General features: G+C 36.6%; 2 protein-coding genes across 2 annotated transcripts; both read left to right on the top strand.

Moving 5' to 3' along the window:
* Nucleotides 1–1,697: 1,697 nt before the first annotated feature.
* Nucleotides 1,698–6,197, top strand: LOC107765812 (heat stress transcription factor A-1b). The gene is made up of 3 exons (XM_016584513.2): nucleotides 1,698–2,273; nucleotides 3,889–5,196; nucleotides 5,739–6,197. The coding sequence occupies exons 1-2, from the start codon at nucleotides 2,049–2,051 to the stop codon at nucleotides 5,155–5,157; spliced, it is 1,494 nt and encodes a 497-aa protein (XP_016439999.1). The 5' UTR covers nucleotides 1,698–2,048; the 3' UTR covers nucleotides 5,158–5,196; nucleotides 5,739–6,197.
* A 1,831-nt stretch (nucleotides 6,198–8,028) lies between these two features.
* On the top strand, nucleotides 8,029–10,990 carry LOC107765813 (F-box/FBD/LRR-repeat protein At1g13570). The gene is given in 5 exon segments (XM_016584515.2): nucleotides 8,029–8,180; nucleotides 9,179–9,629; nucleotides 9,631–10,029; nucleotides 10,124–10,288; nucleotides 10,395–10,990. Coding segments are annotated over 4 exon segments (1,161 nt in total). The 5' UTR covers nucleotides 8,029–8,180; nucleotides 9,179–9,203; the 3' UTR covers nucleotides 10,566–10,990.
* The last annotated feature ends 424 nt before the right edge of the window (nucleotides 10,991–11,414 follow it).

Below are 11,414 nucleotides of genomic sequence, written 5' to 3'. Positions count from 1 at the left end.
TGAATTGTGAATATATACAACTGATACGAAACCCCCTTCTTTCTGAGTCTTCTAAATTTATGGTGTACACGTGCGCGTGACCCACCTTTCTGTTAAAGTCATACCAAATAAGACGGAGTTGGGACAAGTAACTAGGCTGGGTAGACTTTCGTGCTCCTGGTACGTTGCCCCCGCTTCGGCTCAAACTGTCCGTTTGGGTAAGCCAGGTTTAGAGCAATCAACAACTCATAGGTAGTTTAGGAAACTTCACCCATAATGGAATCTCTGTCATAAACTCTTGATTAAAATCAAAAGCAGGGTTCCACAATTTCAAAATAATTGGTCTATTCTTCATAGTATAAGGTTCAGAAAAGAGTACTTCATTCATATCATTTTCATTATTGAATCGAGCCACATAATATCCCTCCTCATGCAAATACAAATCTAGCATAGGAATAGAATTCCACATTTGAGAAATATACCTGTGCCTGACTGTATATCCTGGTGTCTCTCCCAAAACATAGACAATAAGTGAGTTTTTCCACTTCTCTGCTTCTTTGTCAACTTCATTTTTCTCTAGTTGTACTATCGTCTCCCCATCAACAATTTGGGGAGGAAAGTAGCTTAGGGCCATTCCATTTTCTGCCACTCTATTTCCAGCAAATAGTGAGTTCCACTGTGGTTTAGCCATCTCCTTTGCTTCCTTTTGATTCTCATCACTCTTTACTGTTGCATCTTCTTCTTTTCGAGTTGGAATCACCTCCTTTTGTACTAGATCTGTACTTTGTTTACTCTGTTTTCCTTCCTCCACTTTAGAATTCTCTGTTATAGGAGTTTTTTCCCCATCCTCCATTGTTATAGCTTTCACAGCTGAGCTCGATGATGGATCTAAAGCTGGGTACTGTTCCATTGGTATTTTTGTCACTGGTTGCTTTGATATTGATGCTTTCTCCTTGGATTGAACATGCATCGAACTTCCAAACGCTATTTGTATCTCTTTTCTAGGTCGTCCCCTTCCCCGACCTCGCCCCCTTCCCATGGAGCTCCAGTGCGTACGTTAGATTAACCCATGCTTAGAGAGAAGTTAGAGCGAAGAGAGAGAAAGTTTTTTTTGCTTTAAAATAGTTTAACATATCTCAAATTACAACATAATATTATTAAGTCCCACTGCAACTTAAGATTAGGAAACATGACAAGTCTATAACCACATTCAACAACGAAATTCCACTTTAGTTGCATCACTCATTATATGCCAAGTTTATTAATGACTCATTATTTCTAATATTAGGAGGTGTAGTTTCAAAAAATAGGATAATAAAACAAATAAAAAATAAAATATAAGCAATTATATGGAATCACAAGAAGGAAAGATAGAGAAATAAAAAATAAATAATGTACAGAGAAAAATATATTTTAAAATTTCAAAAGAAATTAAAAAGTAAAAATAAAATTTAAAATAATAGAAATAAAAAGTTATAAAGAAAATAAACTAAAATAAAAACAAAAAGGAAAAAAACTAAAAAGCAACCTTGTAATTATACAGCGTAATTACCACCAATTCTCACCTCCTTGAGAATTGAAAAGTGTAATTATACCACTCTAATTACACCTAATTTTATACCGGTCAAGTAATTACTTGACAGCCAAAATATGTAATTACACCCAAATCCATGGCTCCAAAAGACTCTAAATATGCAAATTTAGGAGAGTGCACAAATACTCGCAACAAATATGCTCCTCGAGAAAATTTCAATAAACATAGGGGGCAAAGGACAAACGAATATGCCTCGTTGGCGCAAATCAAGCGTTCCATGACCTTCTCGCGTCCTCTAGTTTCCAATTTCCACCGCTTGGTGCCAGTCACTCTCTCCCCTACTCCCCTTCTTCTTTCTCCTTAGTCTCCTTTTGCTCACCGTACAGCGACATTTTTCCTCTCTTTGCTTCTCTTCGGATCTCGATACTTCCATTTTTTTTGGCAGAATTCTCTCTCTATATTTTTTGAATTCAGCTGTCGCTGTATATTTATTTCTGTAGAGCTTGTGAGTGTATTGAGAAAACGGTTCGATTGAATGGACGGAGTTCATGAGACCACGGCGGTAGGGAATTCGCCGCCGCCGTTTCTGAGCAAGACGTATGACATGGTTGATGATCCGTCGACGGATTCTGTGGTGTCGTGGAGTAAGAGTCACAACAGCTTTGTTGTGTGGAACGTGCCGGAGTTTGCTAGAGATGTTTTGCCCAAGTATTTCAAGCACAATAACTTCTCCAGCTTCGTCAGACAGTTGAATACTTACGTCTGTACATTTCGTCTTCCTTTCCCTTCGTCTGGTTGCTACTTCTCTTGCTTTTATTATTGTGTCCGAACCGTTTCCTTAAACCCTAAAAAAATTAATCAATTTTCTATTTCTGCAAATTTCTGTGTCTATTTATACTGATTTAAATGCTTTAACTTGTTATTTCTCTCGCTTCTCTATCTTCTGAATTTTTTCCATTAGACATTTCGAGACTATATTAGTGGTATATTATGCTGGAACGATGCTTTAGCTTGTTTATTTGGAGTGCACTGGTTGATGCCTAGAGATGTGCAAAGTTTATTGTCAAGCTGGCAAGGATACAAGATTGGAGGAAACAGAAATAAAATTTGGAGAACAGGCAGCTGCTTTATGCATCTTATGGAGTATATGGTGGGAAGGGATAGGAGGTGTTTTGATGGAGAGAGGAAATATATAGCAGAAAATCTGTTTCAATGGTGTAACGAGAGGATAGTAGAAGGCTTCTCAGATGTTTTAAACTTTTTAGATTCATTGAGATGAGTGTGATGAATTGTTATATGGTGACTTCTGTACTGTTGTAAATTTGTTTTTTGCAGTACCATCTTGGTACTTGCCTAAATAATATTTACTTATCTTAGTAAAAAAAATAAAAATAAAGGTTAAGAGACTTGTGACTTAGGTCGCATATTCAAGAAAAGTAGAGGGGGCCCCCCATTATCCGCGAGTTACAAAGGCTGTAGTTGATCCTAGGGGTTGGCTTCAGCTATGTTGCTCGGTCTCTATGAAAATGTCACCGGATGCGTGTCGGATCCTCCAAAAGTAATGCATTCTTGGAGGATTCGACAGGGGTGCGGCAACATTTTGGAGAGTCCGTGTAACATAGGGCTTCAGACAGCTTTTCTCGGTCATAAAAAGATAAAAAGAAGGATGGCACATCTGTTTTGATCTCTATGATATTAAATTGTAATGTTTGGTATCTATGGGGGAAGCTTAGGATTGAATTGCTCAAGGGGACTATAATTAACTGAGATGAAGATATTCCTTCAGGGTGGTAGGGTAAAACTTATCCCATGCCTTTACCCCTTCTTTATTTTTCTCTCTCATCCATCACCCACTAACCTCCATTGCCTCACCGCACTCTATACCCCTATTTTGTTATATTTGCTCTTGTTTTTCAAACATTTATTGTTCCCTTTTTTATATCTACTGTGCCCAGTAAAATTTTACTTGTAAAAAAACTTTACCATTTCCTGTGAAGTAGATTTAGTAAATGTACTGAAGATAGTGTTAGACTAGCTTTTAAAGTAGTTTTAGGTTAAATCGCATATTATTCTATGCCTTTGGGGCATGCCATTTTGTCACAAAATTTAATACTTTATTGCTTTATTCACGTACATACTTGTGCTACACCATTATAGTCCTGCACTTTAACTCCCTGGGTAACAATCGTCGACATAGTTGATGGAATCATTCCAGGTTGAGATGTTTTAAGTAATAGATGGATGTTAGGGATTTGTTTGTGATCAGAGAGTCATCTTTCTGCAGAGTGTGGTCGTCACTATTATGTGTTCTGCCCTTGTACCCACTGGACAACTTTAATTCCTTTTATAGTTTGCTTTCCCCTTTTGTCAATCAGGGTTTCAGGAAGGTTGATCCGGATCGCTGGGAATTTGCAAACGAGGGATTTCTTAGAGGCCACAAACACCTGTTGAAGAGTATAAGCAGGCGAAAACCCTCTCAGGTGCAGGGCCATCAGCAAACCACCTCCCAAGTGCAAAATGCATCTGTTGGATCTTGTGTTGAAGTTGGGAAGTTCGGAATAGAGGATGAGGTGGAAAGGCTTAAAAGAGATAAGGATGTTCTTATGCAGGAGCTGGTTAAGTTGAAACAGCAGCAGCAGGCGACGGATCACCAAATGCAGACTGTTGGGCAGCGTGTCCAATTAATGGAGAAAAGGCAACAGCAAATGATGTCATTCCTTGCCAAGGCCATGCAGAGCCCTGGCTTTGTAGCCCAACTGGTACATCAACAGAATGGGAGTAACAGGCGTATTGCTGGAATGAATAAGAAAAGGAGACTTCCTGACCAGGATGAAGAAAATGTTGCGGGCAGTCCTGTTAATATGTTGCAAGATGGACGGATAGTCAGGTATCAACCTTCAATGAACGAGGCAGCAAAAGCATTGCTGCGGCAGATTCTGAAAATAAATACACCTGGGAGGCTGGACAACAGACTTAAGAATACAAATGGTCTTTTGACTGATAATCCCCTCTCTCCCAAGAACGCACTTAGTGGTGATACATCCAGTCGTATTTCTGGGGTTACCCTCTCTGAAGTATTGCCAATGTCTTCACAGTCTCATATAACCTCAGATTCAGGATTTCCATTCAACTCTTGTTCATCTGTCATGTCTGAGAGCCAATCTTCAACTACTGTTGTTCCTGGGGAGGCCAAAGTTCCTAAGTTACCTGAAACGGATGCTCTGAACTCTCTCACAGACCATGATTTGCCTAAATTTTCTCAAGAACAAATGATTAATAGACAGGAAACTTTTGGAATAACTGGCCTCAAGAGGCATGAGACTGGAAATGTGCCATATATTGACAACACGCAAGCCATTTTGGATGGTGTAACAGCAATTGCTCCTGATGGATTTTTGGCAGACACCCATGTCGATGTCCTGCTTGATGATGTGCCTAAGCTTCCAGCGATTAATGATATTTTCTGGGACCAGATTCTTTCTGCAAGCCCTCTTACTGGGGATACGGATGAAATTGGTATGGAAGATGGCTTTGAAAAGGAAGAGGATTTTCTAGGAGTTGAGGAGAATGATTTGGATAAACTGAACCATATGTGTCATCTTACTGAACAGATGGGGCTTCTTTCATCAGCAGCTCAGATTTGATGATTTCATGGATTTTATTTGAACACTGCAACAACAGAGGTACATCTCCATCCTCCATTATGAGCTATTGCTAGTCTATCAGATTACATATCTTGCAAAACTCTTGCTATTTGGGTGGTTTTTTCTCATTTCAATTGCCATACAAATAGGGCTCTTATGGATCAAAGATTTCACTATCTATAATGTTTGACCTGTGTATGTATGTGTTACTTAGCAAAAGGAATTTCACTTCAATGTACACGTGTAAGTGGTTATGTAACTCGCTGACACCGTTTTGATATATTGAAAATCTGTCTTGATATAATTCTTGTTTCATTGCGGGGTCTGAAATTATTCGTTCATCATATGCCTCAGTGTACACTGCATTAAACGTGTGTATCACAAACATTGTGAGGTGGGGTCAGGTGTCAATAGTATATTCTCTTTTCTTCCTTGCCTTCTATTCCAATGTTTATTGCTGCTCATATGTTTACTCACTGCATCAGTGTGATACTGCATTGAACACAATACTGAAGGTGTGGTGAATTTTAGAGGGTGTAGAGCATTGAACCTTTCCCCATGTGGTAATATTTTTTTGTCAGGTGGACGCTCTGAACTGGTGGGCATTAACAAGCTTGTTATGAAGGACTGATCTTCACTACTACTGATGTTCTGAGTAGTGAAAAGGGGACCCCCCAAAAGAAAAAAGGTCGTGTCTGATCTTGTATTGGTTTTTTGATGCATATGTATGCAGACTTTGTATGGATATTATCCAGCACAACGGTTAGGTAAAAAAGAATACTAAAATGTTGTTTACTTGTTAAGAAAGTAAAAAAGGGCACGGTAGAAAGTTGTTGCAGAGGATCTGTTTGTAAATTTTGCTGTTTACATAAGCAACGACTATAAGGATTTTAATGAAGATGCAAGCTGATGTATGTATGGCTTGCTTTTTGTACAGAGATATTGAATGGTATTTGTTTGTTATCGTGAGATTTGTATTCTATGCAGAGGTTGCTTCTAGCAGCTTCTCCCACTAAATAGATGAATCCTCTTTCCCAGCATATTATGAAAATTCTTCCCTCTCTACGTTGCTTATTGTTGGGCTGATGCTGATAACTCTCTAAATGGCCTAAGCGTTTGTGGTAGTTTAGAGTTGGCAGTATCTGTTTTGGTTTCTTTTTAGTCGCTACCTACAATTGTACAAAAAACAGAGACGTTGCTTCTTCTGAGTGGGTGAAAATACGCCTTTAAAGACCCATTCAACTTCTTTCCTTCTCTTTCTTATCACAGGAATTGGAGAAATTCATCTTTGGATTAAGCAACTTATAGTTAGATTGGTCCCAAATTTATCCTGTTCATTTTTCATCCTTTTTTAGAAGCCAACAAATGGTCTGTTGGACTAATTGTTGTTATTATCAAACAGTGCTGTTAGATATTTGAGGGCCGGCCTACATGCCATGTTCAAATGAATGTAACTTGGAATCTCGCCTTGTTTTGAATAAGGCAAGGCAAAGAAGCATCGAAAAAGAAATGACACGATTTTTTAAGCATTTTCCCAATTCAGATTTTGAGTTGAAAAGGCTCCTTTTCTGTCATGGCTGGACGAATACATAAAAATATTTGATAGAGACTAATGTTTACTTTATTAATGACAACAGAATGCTTGGTCAAATAATATCTTTATTAAAATGATTCAACAGTCTCACATGATCACTTGATCAGAGTACACAATATTGGGCATAGATATTTGGTTACACCCGCTTTGGTCATTCCTTGTATTTTTGTTTAAATTTCAAGGTGTGCTTTTTCCCTCTTTGCTAAATCAGGTGTGCTTTTTGGGGTTGGGGTTGGGGGGGTTGGGTGGGGTGAAGGTGTGTGTGTGGGGAGGAATTGGATATATTAATAGAGCAAATGATAACCCTATTTAGGAGTCTATTGAACATTACTGGAGATTCTCTATGAGAGGTCGTCTATTGAATATCTTTAAATGATACTAAAATAGCCTGTTTGGCTTAGGTTTTTTTTTTTTTTCAAAATTATTTTTTGGGCAGTGCTTTTTCAGAGTAAAGGTGTTTGGCAAGTATTTCGAAAGAAAAAAAAAGTGTTTTTAAGTAGGAGTAGAAACAGAAAAAAGTAACTTCCTTTTAAAAATATTTTTTAAAAAACACTTTTGAGAAAAATACAGGTAGAAACAGATTTTAAAAGTTTGGCCAAATATTAGTTGCTACTCAAAAGTGCTTTTCAAATTAATTAGCCAAACATAAGTTGGTTCTCACCAAAAGTATTCTTAACAAGCACTTTTGAGAAAAACACTTTTGAAAATAAGTTGATTTTAGCTTGGCCAAACAGGCTATAAGTAGGATTTTTACTTAAAATGTGCTTCTAAAATTAGTTTATCTTGAAAAATGCTTTTCTAAAATTTGATTAATTAATTTAAAAAGCACTTTGAACAACAATTAGTATTTGATTAAGTTTTAAAGAAGTGTTTTTAAGTGTATTTTTTCTCAAAAGTGATTTTCAAAAAAATACTTTTAAAAGAAGCTGCTTTTATTTGCTTCTATTCAAAAGTATTTTTTTTCCTTTTAAAACTTCGCCGAACACTTTAACTTTGCGAAAAAACTACTTTTGCCAACAAAAAAAAGTACCTTTGACTACACAAAAAAAAAAAACTTGCCAAACAAGCTACGAAAGTATATTTGTTTCAAAAATATTTTGCAAAAAAGTACTTTTAGGAAGAACTATTTTTTCTCCTTTTACTTTTATTCAGAAAAAGTTTTTTTCCTTTTAAAATTTTTGGCTAAACATTTTAACTTTGAAAAAAAAAATACATTTGGCCAACCAGGTTATTAGTTGCTCTTTATAAAAAACAAGTCGGTCTAGCTCGGTTTAATTGATACCAAACCCCTACAGCTCTACTCAAATTACATTTTACCCTTGCTAGTTCCGGCCAAATCCCCTCAATCTCAGGTGAGTTTCTCCTCTTCCTCTCTCATCTTTGGTCGATGGTGTCTCAAACACTGTATTTTGTCTTCTATTCCACTAAGGTAGTGAATCTCATCTGCTGCTTTATCTTATTCTCACACAAAAACAGCTTAAAAATTCAGTGGACATTGATACTATTTACTACAGCCTACACAGCTACGCTACCAATTAGAAGGTTATGCTAGTGGAAAACACCCATCTGCATGATTCTTTTTGTTTTTAAATTACATGGTGGCAAAGTTCAGTTTGTAGCCTATCTTATCGCAGAATCAATAATATAGATTCAAACTTCATAAAAGTACTGGTTTATTGACTATTGAGATCTGTTTAATTGAAAATCCTGAACAAGAGCCTCGTCTGAAGATTACAATGTGATTATTTGCTTAGTTTCATGCACTATCCAAATCTTTTTATGGTGTGAGTTGATGATTAAAGCTTTGAATGATTTTAGAGTATATCAGGGTTAGTCCACTTCATTTGAATGTTAAATGTTGCTAACAATTGATTGCCATGTTAATTTGATATCAACCATATAATGTTTAACTAGTTGTGTTGCCTTGAATTCCTTCTTACACCGTGCGAAGTGTTCTACTTTCTATATATCTGATTCTTGATTCTGCATACTACTATATGGATGTTTGATTACACCAACATCGCTAAATAGTTGATCAAAATCCTGAATATGTATTAACTTAACCAATAACTGACTTTTATTGGTTTGGGTTTAGCACATTTAGAAACCGATAACTGATAAGCCAAAACTAAGTGCAAATACTGAACCTAACCACCGGATAAGCACTCCTACTTATTGTCGCTATTTATGTTAGTTTATAAGCTTAATAGAAGAGAAAGGTAACGTGATTCTACTTTTGCACAACAAATATGATTATCCCTCTGTATTCATGAAGGATATCCAGAGGAGATGGATGAATGATTTCAACAGAACACCCCCTTCCTGTTCTTCTTACAGTTGTTGCATGTTATTCAACGATGGGGAAACAGCAGTTCTGTCCAGATAGTTGTGAACCTTATCTTTTGTAGTCTTGTTTATTTTCTACAGGTTCTTATTGGCGAATGTTGCTCTGATGTCTCCAAATCTCAAGAAGCAGTGTCGTCAAACTTTAACTACTGATGTACTTAGCAACCTTCCTGAGAACGTAATTGATGATATTCTTATGTGTTTGCCTTTTCAAGATGTTGCGAGGACAAGCATCTTATCGAAGAAATGGAGATATATCTGGTGCAGACTTCCAAAGTTGATGCTTGATGAAACACTTTGGACAACTCAAAAGGATTTGAGATCCCATAACATTTACTTTACAAAGATTATCTTCAATATTTTCACCTTTCATTCAGGACCTATTACAACGTTTACCCTCTGCATTCCTCATTCGGGAATGTGTACAAAGATTGACAACTTGATATATTTTCTTTTTAGGAATGGCATTGAGCATCTTTTTCTTAGACTTCCGACCAAGGGTAAACCATACAAATTGCCTTCTTCACTTTTCCACATGTTTGCATTTGAAGCATCTGATTCTCGAAGGTTGTATAATACTTCCTCCACCCTCCTTCAAAGGATTTGATAAGTTAACTAGCCTGGAATTACGTGGCGTAAAAATTTCTTCTGAGTTGCTTGAAAGTTTAATCTCTGGATGCCCGTTGCTTGAGCATTTGGCGTTGAAAATCTCATATACTTTAAGAAATGTCATTGAAATTAATGCTCCCAACCTGAAATCCTTTGACGGCAATATAAGATCTCTTTGCTTAAAACCTATACCCCTGCTGGAAAAATTATCACTTGCGCATTGGGGATGGTATGATGGGGCAAATAAATTTTGTATCACCAAGTTCTTTGAGTTTTTTTCTGCTCTCAAGCATCTCCACTTTAGTAACATAATTACTCTCAAGGTAAATGTGCTTATTTGAATCTTTTAATGCATTTTTATATATGGAACATCATTTGGGCTCTGAGTCATCTTGTAATGTGGCATTTTCTTCCTAGTTCGTGCCTGCAGTAGCAGGTGAATTACCGACTAGGCTTCCGTTTCAGCTTAATCATGTGAAGCGTCTGTACCTCTTTGGTCATTGTCTGTGTAAATTATGTGAGGTCTCCTATGCTCTTTGCTTGATGAGAAGCATGCCGTATTTACAATATTTGGAAATCGAGGTTCTTAATCATTTCATTCTATTCTTTCTCCTCCTTATTTAGCATCTTTTCTTATAGCTCAGATCCTCAATAAATTCGGGTATATGGTTTTTTTAATCTTTCTTAGGTGAATAATAGCGTAGTTGTTGCTCCAGAATCTCATGAAGTTGAAGGTTTTTCAGATTTGACATTCGATCACCTCATGGAAATCAAGCTAGACGGCTTTATAGGCAGAAATCCTCAGATGCAGCTTATCAAGCTTCTCTTAGCCAAGTCTCCGGTGCTGGTGAGAGAGTGAAAATTGAGTCATGGCTATATGTAAATTCTGCAAGTGACTCGTCATAAGTAAAAATGAAGAATCCGCAAGAGTCAAAATTGCTTGCTGAGATATCAAAATTTCAGCGTGCATCACCTGAAGCAGAAGTTATCATCAAAAGTTTACTAGTGAATCATTAATTAAACCATGAATTTTGGCTAAATTGTTTTGGTTGTAATGTTGATGATGTAGTATATATAGCGGTGTTTTTGCCTTGCCATAAGTTAAGAGTTTCGTGATAGATTTGGCATTGCAGTGCTAAGGGCTCTTGAAATGTTGTATAACTGTAGAATTGATATTGTGGTTTATTTTGAACTTCAAAGTTAGGTTGCGGTTTGCTGTGTGTAAGGAAGAGCTGTGGAGAATTAATACTGTGTAGTACTGTTGTGCAACTTTTCTTTTTTCAATTGTTATGGTACTTAATATTTTAATTGTTTAATCTCATATAGTATATCTTATGGAGTTTTTCTGTTCTCGAGGCCAACATATATTTCTCTGACTTTAAAATATTCTTATGTTATGGTCTCTAAAGACTTTTACTATATAATATTTTTATCAAATAAAGGGGGAGACGCTAAATATTTATAGTATGAATTTTGTTGTGTGTCATTCAACAAAATTTCATCTCTCATCATTTGCACAAATGCAAATTTGGATTGCAACTCTTTCTTTCTTGGTCTATTCCTCTGATGCGACCAGTGGCGAAGTCAGGAATTTCTTCAAGGGTGTTCAAACTTGAAAGAAGTAAAAAAAGAATTTTCCGATAAAAAGGTATTCAATATATATTATGTATCTCTAGAACCTGATATTTTACCTATATACGCAATATAT

This window comes from Nicotiana tabacum, chromosome 6, assembly GCF_000715075.1.
Source record: "Nicotiana tabacum cultivar K326 chromosome 6, ASM71507v2, whole genome shotgun sequence".
Taxonomy (NCBI): Eukaryota; Viridiplantae; Streptophyta; class Magnoliopsida; order Solanales; family Solanaceae; genus Nicotiana; species Nicotiana tabacum.
This window is presented reverse-complemented; position numbering and strand designations above follow the sequence as displayed.